This window comes from Impatiens glandulifera, chromosome 6 (genome assembly GCF_907164915.1).
Source record: "Impatiens glandulifera chromosome 6, dImpGla2.1, whole genome shotgun sequence".
In the NCBI taxonomy this organism is placed as follows: domain Eukaryota; kingdom Viridiplantae; phylum Streptophyta; class Magnoliopsida; order Ericales; family Balsaminaceae; genus Impatiens; species Impatiens glandulifera.
This window is the reverse complement of record NC_061867.1, coordinates 2,387,864-2,408,034: the sequence shown is the minus strand read 5'-3', so window position 1 is coordinate 2,408,034 and position 20,171 is coordinate 2,387,864. Positions and strand designations below refer to the sequence as shown.

At 31.8% G+C, this 20,171-nt stretch overlaps 1 protein-coding gene and 1 pseudogene across 1 annotated transcript; both read right to left on the bottom strand.

The window, feature by feature from the left end:
• Positions 1-1,200: 1,200 nt before the first annotated feature.
• LOC124941624 lies at positions 1,201-5,567 on the bottom strand (annotated as a pseudogene).
• Positions 5,568-10,412: 4,845 nt separating this feature from the next.
• On the bottom strand, positions 10,413-16,452 carry LOC124941324 (signal peptide peptidase-like 2). Its single transcript, XM_047481625.1, has 14 exons — positions 16,181-16,452; positions 15,569-15,727; positions 15,380-15,491; positions 14,470-14,589; positions 13,219-13,370; positions 12,933-13,121; positions 12,715-12,749; positions 12,171-12,327; positions 11,629-11,682; positions 11,455-11,547; positions 11,231-11,373; positions 11,048-11,118; positions 10,867-10,950; positions 10,413-10,781 (listed from the first exon to the last, which is right to left on the bottom strand). Exons 1-14 carry the CDS (start codon positions 16,328-16,330, stop codon positions 10,651-10,653), a joined length of 1,650 nt encoding a protein of 549 aa, XP_047337581.1. The 5' UTR covers positions 16,331-16,452; the 3' UTR covers positions 10,413-10,650.
• Between the last annotated feature and the right edge of the window lie 3,719 nt (positions 16,453-20,171).

Here is a 20,171-nt window from a genome sequence, read left to right as displayed (position 1 = left end):
GACTATTTTCACTTGAACAGACTTGTATGTCCTCGTGAATAAGAAACTAAATTGAGCCTAAATTATTATAACAATGTTAGAGTTTCTCTTTTGATGCATAAAGAACTCAAATAGACCCTTAAATTTATATACAAAGATCAAATTATAAGCCTTACAACTTTCAAAACAAATAATCTAATCTATCAAAATAACCTCTTCTCATTTTTGCCATTTTTACTTAAATTGCTGAATCCCTGAAACCATTTCTAGAAGTTCATTGATCTTCTCCTTTGAAAATAATTAAAAATGGAAATAGAAAGACAGTACTACCATAATTTTCAACTTATAAAATTTGACTTAAAATTAAACTTTAGACATTTGATATATCTTAGTCAAGACTATTTTCACTTGAATAGACTTATATGCATCCGTGAATAAGAAACTAAGTTGAGTCTAACTTATTACTAATCTCGAGAAAACTAGGACAACAATTCTAATACTTACAATTAAAACCAAATATCATAATGATAAAAACTATATGAATAAATGAATGAAGAGAGGCTTGAGCTAGATAGAATTTGGTAGGGACAAGGATTGTTGTATTTTATCTTAAAATGGGGAAAACAAGTAGCAAATTAATGATGCAAGACAACTCAGCCTATAATTTGTAATTGGGGCCTCATTTCCACATGCCTTCTCTTATCATATTTCTCTTTTTTAGTCCCCACCACTATGTCATTTTCATTGTCATATCCACCCTTTAGGGTCCCTATTGCCAACTAAACACTCATTTGAAATAACTATTATTTTCTATTGAATTAAAACTAGAAAAGGAAAAAGAAAAAGAAAAGTGTGATTATTTTGAAAAATGAATCAGAGTGACAGACAGACAGAAAATGTCAGAGAAGATTTTGTAGCATCTTGTGACCTGTGGCTATTAGAGCATGAAAAGAACAAAAAGAAGAGGTGTTTCTCCCATAACAGCCACAAATTATGATCAACCGCCCAAACCTCATCTATTTGCCACGTGGCAGGATCTTAGGTAAATATCCCTATCATCTCTTGCATGTGCTCTTACAGTCTGAAGCCAACTAATCAACCAACTCTTCATATATAATAAACAAAACTAGGGTTTGCTTTTTTCATGCTTCTGAATTATTGAATAGAATAACCCACAAAAAGGAAATTAATATATCTTCTAGTTTAATATTATCATTCTTATACTTCACAATATTAGTTTAAATGAACACTACAGTTAATTTGTTACCCTTACATAAAATACACAATAACTTTACCTAATTGATAATGGTAAGCTTTGAAAAATTAAAATAAAGTAACACTTACAAATTACAATAATGCTGCTAGAAATACAAGTGGATCATAGTGTACATAGAATTAAGAACCCGGGATCATCCTTGTTTGATTCATCTTTAGTGTACTGAAGTTGTACATAGTGAGAGCAAGATCTTTCTGGTTCTCCTTTGGTCCATAAGAACCTCAATGTCAAAAATGTCCCCGCGTTTTTGTAGACAATTATCAAAATACAAAAAAAAAAAAGATCATAACTGAATTTGGATTTTTCCCATTTTTAACATAAAACTACCTAGTGTAAATGGTACAAATATAGAGCAAAGTCGGTTGCCCATGTCCATCCATTAGAGTGCAACATAGATAGGAAATAAGAAGACTTGAGACACAGAGATTTCAAGAACCAGTCGAACCTGCAATCAACATCGTTATGGTCAATAATTACACATTGAATTCACATAAATATTATACTTTTAAGTGATTATGAAGGAACTATATAGAAAGATAACAGTGATCTTGTAATGTACATGAAGCTTAAAAGTATAAAAAACATAAGAAATATAGAAATTATGAGGATGTAAATAGATTTGTATTGGATGAAAAGAAGATTAATACATAAATGACAAACCTGAGTGAAAATGCTATAAGTAAGCCGGGCAAGAGGATATCACCAAAACCATGGATCAAACAATCGAGGGATTTTTAGTAACATCAGTATTCCATCCTCTCCACTTTTATCACCACGAGCCACCTATGGATTATTGTCAAAAATTATTCTCTTTTCATTTTTCATTCTTTTGTCTGCGTCACGAAAAAAACTACAATCACATACCACAATCATCACACTTTCATGAAACAACTTCTTAGAAACGAATATCCAAAAAATGTCATAGAAGAAGGCACAACTGAGTAGAACTGTATCCACATGATATAACAAAACCACAGAGAATCCATGAGTATATTACCGTATACGGGTATACATCTCAATTTCTTTGTTTGTTTGAAATGTTATCTTAAGATTAGGCACTCGCACAATCTGAAGAACTGTAATAATTAAGGCAATTCCCTGATTGAATCAGAAATAAAGCATGGGTGACTGATTATACAGAATGAAAAGAAAACAACTCCAAAATTAACATAAGTGATTATACAAAATGAAAGAAAAAGCAACCCAAAATGAACAATTTAGCTAAGTTGCTTTGGTTAATTTGACAAAGCTTCCATCACCATGACCCATGTATATTGGAAAAGAGTCAAATCAAAGCTTGAAAGAGACACACAGACTTTGTAGTAGTGTAAACTACGATAGTAGAAAGAGAGTCACGTCTGATCATTCTCGTGATGCAACCACTGAGATAGAAGAGCTCCAAGTTGACCTCAGCTCTTGTGAGCCACAACATTTGAGTTTTATTGACTCTCTTTTGATGTTTCTTACATGTGCTGCACTAACAGCTCTGTGATTTTCACTTGGTCGATTGATTCAAAAGTTAAATGTTGGTAACTAAACGGACATGGTGTTGTTTAAGCAAGAGTTCAACACCTATCAACTAAAAAAATGTTATGACCTAATGGGATAAGCCTTTTAAGTATTTGACTTGGATATCACATCGAAAGTATGAATTTATGATGTGAAGTTCTTAAGCTCTCCATCTTCAACATCAAACTTTTGAAGTGCTAAGGGTTGTTACATAAGATTAAAGAATTTGCACTTACAAGTATATATTGGCCAATCCAATCGAATGAAAACCTATAGGAACTTTAATGACTGATTCTCCAGCATGTTTGAACCACCTGAATGGATAGGTCTAGACTCAACTCCACAACTTTACAAGACAAAACATACTTTAATGCTGATACTGAATGCCCAAACTAATAATAATTAATCTAGTTCCATTTTCATATACTTCAGCAGCTACCTCAGCCTTGCACTTATGTGGCGTTGACATTGCAATCTGTTTCAAAGCAGAAAATTAGATGAACTGAGATTTAGTGCATTGGAATGAAGAAACGAATGGGTTAACTAAAGTAAAGATATGGTACCTTGATAACAAGGCAACAATGCATGTTTGCCCTGCTACCAAAAGAAACTATTAAAATTTCATATCAAAGCTAATCATCCAAGACCTAGTTCAATTCATATTTAACAACCAACCAACTACCTAACAGAGGTTAAACAAAGAATTAACTTGCATGAGAGGTGAAAATATGAGTGTGAGAATAAAAACAGTCACTAATGAAGATGGAAGTCTAGTATTACCTCTACACCACCAATGCAGAAAAGTGCAACCATAAGGTCAATGAACCAACCCGACATCAATTTGTAAAGTATAACCAAAAAGCACGAAGCATCAACCATAAACAAGACTGCCGACTTGTTGTTAATATCCACCAAACCACTTCCACTGCCACCACCATCAATGGTGATTAGAAATTCATCTGAAGCATCCTACAGAAAGCAGGCACCTTAAAGTTGAATCCAAATTCATAAAAAGATAATGTCATTCATAAGAAAATAATATGTTGTTCAAAACAGCAGATAATACCTTCAATAGCTTATCATTCTCAATAGCTGCTAGTCTTGCACTCCATGCAGACCAGAAAGATGAACATATGATGGTACCAACCGCCATAAGCCATAAAAACACTTCAGCTATATCAACAAGTGGCCTCCGAGAAGAGTATAGTTAGACTCTTCAAGAAAATAAAAGTAAAAATTGTATATAAGTATTGTTAGCAACACAATTCTCTCTTCAGAAATATATTTTTTTGATGAAAAATAAAATTATTAGTCTGCCTGTTGATAGGCCACCGTTTATTGAACTTTCTTTGAAGTTCCTATCATCAGCGAGCTACTCAATTATTTGAGCCACAGAAAACAATATAAGACATGCCAGTCTCAAATCATCAGATGTTCAACATTTGTTGTTCAAATTGCCTTAACCAATCAATAACTAGCTTAAGAGACTGTTAGCTTAACTGAAAGAATCCTCAAGAACCATTGGTCTTTGTATAATGATTATGTCCTACTCTTGAATTAAGAGACCAGGAGTTTTGATTATCATTCCTAGAGTAAATGATTATGATACAATTGAGGCAAATCATCTCCCATCAACATTTACCCTCTGTTGTAGATGTGATGTTGGTGTATGTGAGTGTTCTGTAAATTATAGCTGCTTATACTATGAGTTTGTTTACTCTGGATGATACTGATATATCATATATATGAGATGGGCTAATAAAAAATAAAACAATATCATCTCTCACTAGTGGAATAATCACAGCATTGTGTTATACTTAAAAAACATATATACTTATTTTGCTAGTGAAATGACACGTTCTTTGTTGATTCACTAATTCAAGGGTCATGTTGGAGTCAAAAAATCGTTACATCTACATGTCTTTATGATGGATTGGTATATCTTTCCATTATCATATATCCGAAGTGAGGTCAATGTTTCAAATCTAAAAAGAGCCTATGAATCCAGGTCATCAGGAACTATATGTTGCCTACAAGTATGAGCGAATGTATATAGAAAGTAAGGTCCCTGTGGTTTTGGATCATTATTTGTAACGCAAACATGGTTATCAGAAGCATGAAGAATTTATATATTAACATCCATGAGAATAATCTAACATGAAGAATGATGATTCAGCTGAATTATAACCAAGCATTCTAAAGCAACTAAAAAAGAAGGCTGGCCCCATCAACAATTCACAAGAAAGGATTTCAAGTTATTCTTCTCAATATTTAGCAATAATGAAAGTCTACCTGATGAACTATACATCAGCATTTTCTCCAAAGTTGTACCAGCATCTTGAGGAAGCATGATGGCAGGAATATGTATGTCAAGATCAGCATCTGGCTATTTGCTCAAAGGACTGGCTATTATCATCTTAATCTTACTTAAACTCGGTAAAAGAGGAAAGAAACAAACAAGAACAGAGAGATGAAAGACGGGCAAAACGAGCTGCCTCTATTAGTGACAACAGTCTCGTAACTAAGCCAAGCGAAACATCATGTCTGAGCCTGAGCAAAACAGGGTATTGCAAATCAGAGTTTTCGGTTGCGGACTAGAGTGGTGCGATGATGTCTTCGTTGATGATCATTATGTCGAGCCCGATTGTGAAAGGTTTGAGATTTGAGGATTTGCTAAAGGCCCGGCTGAGCTGTTGAGGAGAGGAAAGCTTGGAAGCGTTTACATGGTGACATGCGATGGCGGAATTGAGTTTTTCAAGATTACAAGAAATAAGAAACTGACCTGCGGATAATCTTGAAACATTGGAAGAACAATAGGGTGGATTTCGCTTGATCGGAAAAAGGTTTTGAAATGTTACCTTCAAATTAGGCACTAGCAGAATCTTAAGAAATGTAATAATTAAGGCAATTCTCATAAATAAAGCATAGGTAATTGATCATGCCTAATGAAAGAAAAAACAACTTCAAAATGAATAATTTAGGTAGAATTGTTCGATTAATTTGACAAAGTTTCCACCATCATGACCCGTGTATATTGGAAAAGAGTCACAATAGGAGAAAGGGAATCACGCCCAATCGTGCTCGTGATGCAACGACTAAGAGAGTAGAGCTACAAGTTGACCTTGGCTCTTTCGAGCCACAACTATGGGATTTTTGGAGTATCTCTTTTGATGTCTCTTATGTGTTGCACAAACTCATGTCAATCAATGACATGACTTATATTTCTACGGATTGAGTTAATTGTTGGTAGCTAAACAGATATGGTGTTGTTTAAGCAAGAGTTCAACACATATCAACTAAAACAAGTGTTATGTCCTAATGGGCTAATCCTTTTAAATATTTGACATGGATATCACATCAAAAGTATGAAATTATGGTGGGAAGTTTAATAACCCTTAGGCTCTCCAACTTCAACATCGAACTTTTGAAGTGCTAATGGTTGTTACATAGAATTACAGAATTTGCACTTACAAGTATATCTTGGCTAATCCAAGAGAATGAAACATCTCTGTATAGTGCTCAAACAACAGCAAATGCTATGCAGAATGGTGAGACAGCCAATGTAAGGTGTGAGATGGGCCAAGCTATAGGAACTTTCATGACTAATTCTCCACTATGTCAAAACATAATTTTTTGTGGTATGAAGAAAGGAATGGATGAACTAAAGTAGATATATGGTAACTTGATAACAATGCAACAATGCATGTTTGCAGACTCTTCAAACAAAAGAAACTATTAATATTAAGATTTCATATCAAAAGCCAATGATCCAAGATCTAGTTAAATTCAAATTTAACAACTACAGATTGATAAAAGCAATCTATTTCAAAGCAGAAAATTAGATGTTTAGGCTTTTTCTTGTTCGCGAATGGCTTTCACTATCCTCTTTCCAACAACTTCGTAGTAAAGTTTGTCTTCCAACCTTATATCCTCCAGTTGTTTGATATTGAGGATATCTTGATTCTCCTCTGGGGATTCACCTTTCAGTGCTGAAGCAAGTATATATGTCAGGCAAGGGCAAGACTTAGCCTTAAGGTGGTACATAAAATCGTCATCGAATAACCTGCCAAACCGCCACATCTTCCTGGCGTGTCCCGCCTGCTTGCTTGTCATCAGTTGTAGCATTTCTTGAAGGGCAGACAGTTGAAGCTCATATTGACGGGAGTATATGACAGACAGCAACAATGCAGGGCTACAACCGAGAACATTTGTTAGTTTATTGAAGATGTTGAAAATGTGAATCCCAGTGTTCTCCAAATAGTTCTCATACAGAAACTTCTTCAATCCTGCAGCCCTTGTGTCTCCACTACCCAAATACAAGAACCTGAAAAGGGTGTTCTTGAAAATTTCACCTCTCCTAAAATGAATGGTCAGTCTCATGAGGGGATCAATGTTTGGGGGGGACGGGAGAATAGTTCTAATGTTTACTGAATAAAACCTCTGAAACCCAGTAATGATTTGGTTGTAAGATTTCAAATAAGCATCCTCTGACTTAATAAACAACCTGAATGTAGATGCAGCAATGTAAGAATAGATAGTTGCCTCTGTTCTTACATCAGATGTTATTGAAAGCATTGAAAGCTGTTGATGAGTTCCAGTAACCATGTTCATCTCATCATACATCTTATCATCTGCTTGATCAAGCCCTGTGTTTTCTGGGAAGATATAAGAACCTTTCTGATATGGGTCTTTGAGTTGGTATGCAAGAAGGAACAATGCAGCCACTCCACTCTGAGAGAATCCGGAACGAAACATGGGGATGATACTTCTTCCCAATACAGCTGTTTGATCATCAGTCAAACGATACAATGAGATTGCAGGTTGGCTGAGTAGCTCATTATCACGAAAATCGGTCTTGATGATATCTTCGGTGAAGTCAGGGCGGAGAGTAGGGGTATCTTTGAAACGAGGGTTAATCACTGCGTCGGGAATTTGGAATCCATGCACTGTTTTCGTAAGATCTTCTTCATGTTTTCGTTTTCGATCCATTATCAAGAAACCTTGTAACTCTGTATGGGTTTAGGTTTAGCTTTCTTTCTTAGGATTGATTTATTTAAATATAAATGGGTTTGAAACTAATGGGTATAAATATAATAAATGAATTATTAATTATAAAACTTATAAAGAATACCAAAAGTTTTGTTTTTGTTTTAATTATATTTTATATTTTTTTTAATAAATAAATAATTATATATTCAATATATATATATATATATAACAATTTATTTAAAAATTAATTTGTATTATATTTAAATAAAAATAAATTAATCTAATTTAATTTAATTATTTATTATTTATTTGTATTAATATATTTTTATCTTTTTATATTTATTAAATTTAAAATCTAGAATAATATCTCATGTGTTCTTGTTGAACTATTTCAAATACCAAAAAATGAAACTTCCAAGTTAATGGATATGAATACGAAAAGTTTTGTTTTTATTTTTAATTATATTTTATATTTTTTAATAAATAATTAATTATAAACTTCTTTAATAGAATACGAAAAGTTTTGTTTTTATTTTTAATTATATTTTTTAATAAATAATTAATTATAAAACTTCTTTAATAGAATACGAAAAGTTTTGTTTTTATTTTTAATTATATTTTGAGGACGAAAGAATGGCACGCAATAAGATATAATAAAAAATAAAATACTTGAAGGATAAAATATGACTATAAAATCTTTGAAGGAAAAGATATGATAAAATATGTGAATTCGAATAATGAATTGATGGAATGGTGACCATGTAATTTTTTAAGACATTGAAGGATAAGATATGATGAAATGTGTGAATTTCAATTAAGAGAGATCGACATAAAATTCTTGAAGATATTGAAGGATAAGATATTATGAAATATGTGAAATCGAATTAAATAGATTGAGGGAATGACAATCGTTAATAATGGAATTCTTGAAGGATGATATATGATAAAATATGTAAATTTTAATTAAAAAGATTGAGAGAATCCTAGTGCAAATTTGAGGATGAAAAAATGGTGGTTCGAACACACGATAATAGAATATTTAAAAGATAAGAAATAATGAAATATGTGAATTCGAATTAGATGGATCGAGGGAAAGGTGATGCAAATTTGAGGATAAAAGAATAGTAATTCGAATAACGTTAATAATGAAATCCTTAAAAGTTAAAAAAATATGATAAAGATGTGAATTCGAATTAGAAAAATGGAGAAAATGGTGGTGAATGTCTATTTAATAATGAAAATCCTGAGATATATAGCTCCTTAAATTTTATAATCTTTTAATATATCATTTTATGTCTATTTTACTATTATTTAAGAAATGTGTATAATTTGAAAAAATTTAAAAAATTTGAAAAAAAAAATGATAAATACATTCAAAATTATGTAAAATAAATATTTACTAATTTTAAATTTTTACATTTTAACTTATCAAATAGAACAAATATAAATCATATAAATTTCATGTGACTATTTTTAATGTCCAATTTGTTATTATGTTTTAAAATTAATATAAATTTATCTAAAATTGGATTAAGTACTTATTTATGTATTATAATTATTCAATTATGTGATTTTATTTTTTTTATCGTATAATATTTGTTAATTTAATTGAATAATTATTAAACATATAATTTTGATTATTAATTTTAAATTAAAAATATATTTTTTAAATTATAGTATAACATATCAATGTTTATATTTTATTTGATTAATTTTTGCAATCACAAGGTAATTATGCTAGTAAAAATTAAAAACATTTTTTTTTGAAAAATGGATCTCAAAATACAAAAAATGCATTCTCGATATATCATCTTGCTCTCAAGCATTTTAGGACAATTATATAACATTCATATTTTTTTCCTCTAAATATACAAGTGTTGAGACACTCTTTTACTTCATTATTTTTGGATTCTTTTGAACTGTCTACTAGATTCAATAATGATCAGATAACCCTTATTAGCTTATTAGATCCTTAATAAGTCACGTCCTTTGTTTTGGAGTTATTCTGCTTTATCCATTTCATTGATTTTGTGTTTGGAGCATTGAGCATTGTCTGTTTGCTTTGAATTCCAAGTTTTTCCTGTCATTGTCATTTTCCATATTGCTTTAATCAAATATTTAAGTTATACTTAGGTTTGGGTTATAAATTTCACATTAAATATTTCAGGAGGAATAAAGTATTTGAAATACAACATTTCATTAACATTACAAGATAAGGTAGCTAATTTTCGGTCTAGAAAATAAATATAGATTAATTTATGTAATAAACTCATGGATTCTCCTTGGTTTTGTTGTATCATATTAGTACAGTTCTACTTAGCTGTGCCTTCTTCTAAGAAATTGTTCAATGAAAATGTGATGATTGTGGTAAATATTTCACACAAAACAATAAAAAATGAAAGAGAATAATTTTATTCAAATAATTCATAGGTGATAGATGGTAGTTCCATATTAGAACAGTATATAAAATATCATAAAAAAAAAAATACTAATACACCTTTTTTTTTTTTAGCCATTCTCAAAAATAGATCATTAATAAATGCTTAGAATGTTGCAGGTAAATTTGATAATTCGAATGACATTACTCTTAAAAAATATATAATATTTGTTACCTTACTGAAAAATGAAATTAATACTTCTTCTAGTTTAATAATAATAATAATATTATTATTATTATTCATTTAAGAGTTACAACAATACTTCTCAATATTAGTTTACATAACCCTACAGTTAATTTGTTACCCTTACATAAAATACACAATAATTTTACCTAATTGATAATTATACATAATGGTAAGCTTTGAAAAAAAATAAAGTAACACTTACAAATTACAACAATGCTGCTAGAAATACAAGCGTCCATAGTGTACATAGGATAAGAACCCGGGATATCATGCTTAATCATCCTCGTTTGATTCATCCTTAATGTACTGAAGTTGTACGTGGTGAGGGCAAGGTCTTTCTGGTTCACCTTTCGACCATAAGACCTTCAAATCGCCCCGCTTACACCCCAATGTCAAAAATGTCCCTGCGTTTTATAGAAAATTACAATCATAAAGAAATAAAGATGAACTGTATTCGGATTTTTTTTTACTTTTTTAACATAAAATTACCTAGTGTAAATGGTACAATATAGAGTAAAGCCGGTTGCCCATGTCCATCCATTAGATTAAGTGCAACGTAGGTAATAAGAAGACCTAAGACGGAGATTTAAAGAACCAATGGTTTTTTCAAAAAACTCAATTATTAGTAAAAAACAATAAAGGCAGGAAGGGTATATATAACTTGGCTAACCTAATCCATAAGCAATCATTGCCCATAAGAAATAACCGGCTCGGAGAGTCTTATTCGCAAGCCAGTCGTACCTGCAATCAGCATCGTTATGGTCAATAATTACACACTGAATTCACACAAATATTATACGATGTAAAATGATTTGTATAGAATGAAAAGAGGGTTAATGCATAAGTGTCGAACCTGAGTGAAAATGCTATGAGTAAGCCGGGCAAGAGGATATCACCAAAGCCAATGATGCTGAAACCACCCCATGGATCAAACATTCGAGGGATTTTTAGTAACATCGGTATTCCATCCTCTCCACTTTTATCACCACGAGCTACCTATGGATTTTTATAACAAAATTATTCTATTTCATTGTAAATTCTTTTGTGTGCGTCAAGAAAAAAGCTACAATCACATACCACAATCATCACACTTTCATTGAACAACTTCTTGGAAACGAATACCCAAAATATGTCATAGAAGAAGGCACAGCTGAGTAGAACTGTACCCACCTGATACAACAAAACCAGGGAGAATTCATGAGTATATTACATAGTATACGATATACATATAAAATAAAATTGAAATGTTACCTTCAGATTAGGCACTCGCACAATCTGAAGAACTGTAATAATTAAGGCAATTCCCTGATTTAATCGAAAATAGAGCATAGATGATTAATCATACAGAATAAAATGAAAAACAACTCCAAACTGAACATAATTATTATACAAAATGAAAGAAAAAGCAACTCCAAAATGAACAATTTAGGTAGAATTGCTTCCTTTAGTTTGACAAATCTTCCATCACCATGACCCATGTAACATATACTTCTATGGTTTGAATTTTCCTCAGGGTTGATGTGATTTTCGCATTGAGTGTGGGTCAATGAAAAGATACTCACTTTATAAAATAAGAATTAGTAAGCTATGTATATTTCCTCTTTCTATGGTTTTAACTTGGTCAATTGATTCAAAAGTTATTTGGATAGTAATTAGATGTTATGAATGTTGGTAGCTAAACGGAAATGGTGTTGATTAAGTAAAGAGTTCAACACCTATCAACTAAAAAAATGTTATGACCTAATGGGTTAAGCCTTTTAAGTAATTGTAACATAGGATTATTTTGCACTTACAAGTATATCTTGGCCAATCCAAGCGAATGAAACATCTCTGTAAACTGCCCAAACAACAGCAAAAGCTATGCAGAATGGTGAGACAGCCAATGTAAGGTGTGAGATGGGCCCAGCTATAGGAACTTTAATGACTGATTCTCCAGCATGTTTGAACCACCTGAATGAATAGGTCTAGACTCAATTTCATAACTTTAGAAGACAAAGCGTACTTTAATACTGATACTGAATGCTAGAACTAATAATAGTTCATTTAGTTCCATTTTCATATACTTTAGCAGCTACCTTAACCTTGCACTTATGTGGCGTGGGCCGTGTAGCTAACAAATAACACCAGTTTAGTAGCAAACACATTTAAGGTCATGAAATAAGGACAATATTAATCTTGCAAACACATTTAAGTACAATTTAGGGACTACAGATTGATAAAACTCAGTGAAGTAGACATTGCAATCTGTTTCAAAGCAGAAAATTAGATGGCCCGAGATTTAGTACATTTTTGTGGAATGAAGAAAGGAATGGATTAACTAAAGTAGAGATATAGTACCTTGATAACAAGGCAACAATGCATGTTTGCAGACCCTGCAACCAAAAGAAACTATTAAAATTTCATATCAAAGCCAATGATCCAAGATCTAGTTCAATTCATATTTAACAACCAACTCACTATTTAATTCATCATAACAGAGATAAAAAAAGAACTAACTTGCATGAGAGGTGCAAATATGACAACAGTCACTAATGGAGATGGAAGTTTAGTATTACCTCTACACCACCAATGCAGAAAAGTGCAACCAGAAGGTCAATGAACCAACCCGACATTAATTTGTAAAGTATAACCAAAAAGCACGAAGCAACAACAATAAACAAGACTGCTGACGTGGTGTTAATATCCACTGAACCACTTCCACTGCCACCATCATCACTGGTGATTGGAAATTCATCTGAAGCATCCTACAGAAAGCAGGCACCTTACAGTTGAATCCAAATTCATAAATAGATAATGTCATTCATAAGAAAATAATATGATGTTCAAAACAACAGTTAATACCTTCAATAGCTTATCATGCTCAATAGCTGCTTGTCTTGCACTCCATGCAGACCAGAAAGATGCACATATGATGGTACCAACGGCCATAAGCCATAGAAACACTTCAGCTATATCAACAAGCGGCCTCCGAGGAGAGTATAGTTGGACAGACACTTCAAGAAAATAAAATTTGAATATAAGAATTGTTAGCCACACAATTCTCACTTCAGATACTTATTTTTTGATGAAAAATAGAACTATTAGTCTGCGTGTTGATAGGCCACCATTTATTGAACCTTCCTTTGAAGTTCCTATCAACAGAGAACTATTCAATTCTTTGAGCCACTGAAAACAAGAGAAGACACGCTGGTCTCAAATCCTCAGATGCTCAACATTTATTGTTCAAATTGCCTTAACCAATAGCTAGCTTAAGAGACTATTAGCTTAACTAGAAGAAACCTCGAGAACCAATGGTCTTTGTATTATGATTATGTCCTACTCTTGAATGAGGAGACCAAGCGTTTGATTATCATTCCTAGAGAAAATGGTTATGATACAATTGAGAAAATCATCTCCCATCAATATTTACCCTCTTTTGGAAGCATGTGTATTTATTCAGAATTAGTTGGTTGTAGATGTGATGTTGGTGTATGTGAGTGTGAGTGTTCTTTAAATTATAGTTGCTTATACTATGAATTTGTTTACTCTAGATGATATTGATTATCATATACTTGAGACGGGCTAATAAAAAATAAAACAATATCATCTCTCATTAGTGGTATAATCACAGCATTGTGTTATACTTAAAAATATATATATACTTATTTTGCTAGTGAAATGACACATTCTTTGTTGCTACACTAATTCAACGGGTCATGTTGGATTAAAAAAATTGTTACATCTACATGTCCTTATGATGGATTGGTATATCTTTCCATTTACCATATATCCGAAGTGAGGTCAATGTTTCAAATCTAAAAAGAGCCTATGAACCCAGGTCATCAGGAACTATATGTTGCCTACAAGTATGAGAGAATGTATATAGAAAGTGTGGAGAAAGTCCATCCCTGTAACGCAAACATGGTTTTCAGAAGCATGAAGAATATATATATATTAACATTCATGAGCCCGATCTAATATGAAGGATAAGGATTCAGCTGAATTGTACCCAAGCATTCTAAAGCAACTAAAAAAGAAGGCTGGTCCATCAACAATTCACAAGAATGGATTTCAAGTTATTCTTCCCAATATTTAGCAATAATGAAAGTCTACCTGATGAACTATTCATCAACATTTTCTCCAAAGTTGTACCAGCATCTTGAGGAAGCATGATGGCAGGAATATGTATGTCAAGATCAGTTTCGTCGGGTTCACAGACCATCTTGTACAGCTCTGCATTGAAAACAAATTTATGCAACAAATTTGTATGTCTGAGAATAGTACATATAGTAATCTACATTTGTGTCTAGGCCAGCTTATTGAACCTAAAATGAACTACAAGATAAGACTGTAACATTAATGAAATGTTGTACGTTAGATATCTTGCTCGTCCTGAAATATTCAATGTGAAATTTACAACCCAAACCTAAGTATAACTTGAATATTTGAATAAAACAATATGGAAAACTGGCAGGGAAAAACTTAGAATTCAAAGCAAACATACAATGCTCAATACTAATAAAATATCATTTGGTCCAAACCCAAAAGTAAAGAAATGGACAAGGCCAGAATAACTCCAAAACGAAGGGACGTGACTTGACTAAATAAGGAACCTAATAATCCAGTAAGGGATGTTTGATCATTATGGAATCTAGTAGACAATTCAAAAGAATCCAAAAATAATGAAGTAAAAGGGTTCAAATACTCAATTTTCTGTCCATATCCTCAACAGTAGCATCAAACAAATAATGGAACACTTGTATTTTAAAGAAAAAATAGGAATGCAATATAGTTGTCCTACTGATTGCATCACTGAAAAGCTTCAGAGCAAGATGATATGTCGAGAATGCAAAACATCTACAAAAGAACTCTTCTCTAACAAGCTGAAAGCAAATGGTTTTATCAGCAAAAGAAAAAAAAAATTACACAATCTTGGCCAACACACACAGTTTCAAGCATAAAAAACAGCAATTTCCCATCCTAGCTGATCCAGAATCAGAACGTAAAGATAGAGCACAAATACCTTTCTGGTTGTTTATGATAAGGACAGCTGAAGCACCTGCAGCTTCTGCAACGTTGGCCTTGGTTGTGAATCTACAATGACCTCGATCAACCATGATCACATCTCCAACAAGCTGGCAAAAATCTCATACAGGAAGTTAGTTTCTCTAACTCCAATTCGTATGTTCAGCCATAGAGATTATAGAAAAACCTTGTTCTTAAGGGGGCTGCAACAATCACGAGGGTTTGAAAGTCTAAGAGGAGTTTGATTCGCATTCTTTTCCTTCGAAACAATAGTAGTACCAAAACGAGCCCCAACTCCAACAAACTCTTCATCCTCCACTCCATCAACCCATGTTTGAACTTTCACCTAACAGATCCATTGAAAAAATCCATATTTACAGAAGAAAAAAAATACACAAAGCCATCATAAAATAGTTATAACTTACAAAACCTCCACCCAAGCATAAACTGTAGTGGAAGTGACAACACAACATAAATAAGAATTTCCTACCATCCATTGAGGTTGATTACAAAATGAACAATAATTAACATTGCTGGCTAGATCTCAACAGATAAAGTGGGACATTCAATATCAACTATAAACAAACACTTCAATATACTAAATTAGAACAAAATTCCATCATAGAAACGCATTATAGTTCTTATCCAACACTAATAATGAACAGAAATAGAAATCCAGCACATATAACCAAAATATTTGTAAATTTGGAAGAAGAAACAATACAGTTTGTTTCAATGACAAATGACATAGTCAAATTGAGTCAACTGAAGTCATTCAGAGATAGTGAAGTGAAATTACCAAAACGAAATCGTTTTCGCAGCCAGGTTTCTTTGGAGCTGCATCATCGTCGTGAACTATATCGCCGGCGGTAACGGTGGATGGATTGTTGAAAAGAAGTAAAGCGATTATTAATGTGCATAGTAAACTGTAGCTTTTCTTCAAATTCATTGCACCTTTACGATCTTTGAAACGCGATTTCTCTTTCAATACATCATTAAGCTAGAACGAATCAGTAGAAAAGGAGAAAGAGAAATCAGATTTTCTAGAGAGAGAATCCAAAGAAACTGCTCATAAACGCGTCTTACTTAATCAGTTGGTTAAATATGATTCCAAAACAAAATAAATTAATTTGTATTTTTAATCTATAAAACGTTATCATTGTACTCATCCAAATGAATACGATTATTGAAAGTTTGACGAATGGTCGATTTTTCTCCAACCTCAACAAAATATAATTAGATAGTAGCAAAATTGGCCGAATTAGATTTCGAATATTTCTTTTAAACCATACCATTTTAGAGATTCTTATAATTAAAGTTATACAAAATACGGTTATATTTTAAAAGTTTTAAATATTATTAATTTATTATTTATAATTTAATTATCGAATTTTAACTGTACAGATAGTTTTAACTATAAATTCTTTAAAATTTAGTAGTCAAAACTTTTAATTTGCTGAAATTTGATAGTTAAATTAGTTTATTTAATTATAAATGACATATACTTAAAATAATAAGTTACTTGAAAACTATTAAGACAAAATTTCGTTCTGTATAACTTCAATAATAAGGAGTCTCAAATGATGTGTTTTGAAAAGAAGCTCAACATCTCAATTGAACTTTAATAAAGAGTCTTAATTTGATAATTCCGCCAATTAAAATTACTTAACAATTTTGATATTTTTTAACATTTAACTCCTAGTTTAGTCTTTTGTTTTCTGATTTATTTTTTCGCTCCCTTATTTGTAATCATTGAACGTTTTTTTCTTCGTTATTTTTACTTTCAAATCTTATTTGTTTTTCATGTTTCCTTTCACAAAAAGAGACAAAAATGTAATTATTTTATTTTTATATTTTTTATAAAAGAACTGTTTTATCCTCTTCCTGTAAAGGAAATAGAAGAAACATAAAGGATTTTTATCTATCAAAATACATTTTTTGAAAAAAAAAATTACTATCAATTTTAAAATATCTTTATAAATTCATACTCAAAATAACACAATTAAATACTAAGGTGTACAATCAATATTTTTTATATTATTATAAAATTAAATCCACCAATAACTAACTGATTTAAATAAATGTTAGAACATTGGGAATCAGGTTAACTTAGCCCAGGTAATAAATTTCAATAAAATAAAATAAATTATTCATTATAATTTTATTAATATAATTTAACTTTAGAAATTATTATTAATAAAATAATTGTGTTATGTGGACACTCAATTTATAGTACATTTACACTTTTGTTAATTCTCTTTAAAAAAAATCATATTTTATATATTTAAAAAACAAAATTAGACCTTGTTTGGCTTGTGTGTTTTTTAATTCAACTGAAATCAAATATTATTTCATCTACACTTTTTTTAATTATTTCACTCAATTCTTTATTCAAAATATTAAAATACCATCTATTTAAAAAATATATATATTAATAATACTCTTTAAATTTTTTACTAAAAAAATAGTATATATTTTTAAAATTACTAATCACTAAAAAAAAAAAAAAAAATTAAATTTCATCCAAACAAACTCAAGTATTAATTTATTGTTGGGTCATATACCCACATCAAGTATGGCATGGGAAAGTGACAACTTACATTAAATTATGTGCTGAGGCTTTTTTATGTACAGAAATTAAGATTTTTTTTTAAAAGTATTATTTTATTTCAATCTTAAGGTGTTTTGAATGAAATTTTGATTTAAGATTAAAACTAATATAATATTCACAATTTAAGACAGTAAAAATTAAATATAAAATCTTTTATTTTTTCAAATAAAAAAATCTTAGAAGTTCAAGATAAATAATTGTTATGTCTTATAATACCTAAATAATACTACTATTATTATAAATAAAGTGAACTTTCAACATTTTGAATCATTTTTCAATGATTGGTGTGATACTTACTTATGAATATACTAGTATAAAAAAAATTAAAGAAATAAAAAGCTTGTTGTTTTAGCTTTTTCTATATCCTCACTCCTCTCCCAAGTAAATTTATATTCTCAATTATTTTATAAAATTGAGATTTAATTTTGTTGTGGTTTAAATTAAGTCTAGAAATGGAATAAAAAAGAAATAAATGACAAAAAGATGAGTGTGTTTGCACCATGTCTAGTGGCAGTGAAACAATGTGGCAAAAAATATGAAGAAGTGTCAATTTGGTAGGTTAGGCCTCTCCTCTCCAAACAGTCCCATGCCCTAATAGAGGGGACCCCCCATGTGTTTGCATTTAAAGTCTGACCAGTTTCTTTTATTTCTAAGGACCCTTTCTTTATTAATATATTCCCTTGTTATTAAAAGTAATTATAACCCATTTTCTCTTTTAATACTTTATAAAATTATCAAATGTAAATAATTTAACTTGTATGGTATTTAAAAGATAAAAAGAATTAAGGACATGATTGTTACGTGTTTTTTTTACTCAGGAATGGGAAAGAGAATTAAATGAGGAATAATGATTTGGGGGTCGAGGGTGGGGCTCAGATCATAAAGTGAATCTATGTGGCATTGCCACGCTGGATTTTTTGAATTAAAAAAATAAATAAATAGCTTTAATCCTGTGACTCTTCGCCTGCCCTTCTCTCTCATTACTCTCTCTTCTCGCTCCCTCCTGTGTAAACCCTAGTCGAGTCTTCAGTCTAACCATTGATTCTCTCTCATTACTATCTCTTCTCGCTCCCTCCTGTGTAAACCCTAGTCGAGTCGTGAGGTATTTTCTGTCTCGCCGTGGAAGCGCTCAACTATTTCCATCAATCTCTTCTTGCCGCCACTTGTTATCCGTCTCGCTGTGGAAGCCCCTCGCCTCCTCTTATATTCTCGCCGTACGTATTCTTCAATATCCAATCGCTTCTTGCTATCTATTCTCTAAGATCAATGGATTCTGCTACCGATATCAACATCCCATCTACCGTCCCCCCTAATTCCAACATTGTAACGACTCCGAATGCACGAAAGAGGAAGACCATCCCGAAGACACGAAAGAGGAAGACCAACGATGTTGACAACCAAGATTTTAGAAGGTGAGTTATCTTTTGCGTGTTATATTTCGTAATAACTAGTTATATTGAGCGTAAAATATAGTTATATGAAGCGTACTAAGTAGTTATATGGAGCGTAATTAGTAGTTATATGAAGCGTTATAAGTGGTTGTATGGAGTATAATATGTAGTTATATGGAGCATAATAGGTAGATATATGGATCGTAATAAATAGTTATATGGAGTGTTCACCTTTGTCATTTTTTCAGTTCGAAATTGTCAAAAAAAAGAAGATTGCCGAAAACAACGATTCCAAACATCTACACTTCTCCTCAGGGCCTATGTAAACTCGTGAATGGACTGTCGGACCTCTAGAAGCAAGCTGTCAAGGACATTGGCTTCGGCTCTCTCCTTTCCTTACGTGTCTCCAAATTGCCATCCTCAATTGCAATGTATTTGTTTGAACACTTCGATAAACTAACGTGTTCCCTGAGTCTGAGCAACCATCAAAATATGGTTATTGATGAGGATGATGTACAATGCATACTAAACATCCCTAGAGGAGAGATCGACGTAACTAAGTCCATTGGTAAAAATAGTGACGGACCTGAGTACCTCGCCATACTTAGGGCTTGGAGGATGAGATGGGTAGGGAGTGAAACCAGCGGTGCTCCCATCATTTCCTCTATGCCAGAGGTAATTCTAGCAAACACAACTGCCGATGACGACTTCAAACGTGACTTCGTTGTGTACGTCGTCTCCAGCTTCTTATGGGCCACTGAAAGTCCAACTTGCAGGTAAAAATCTCC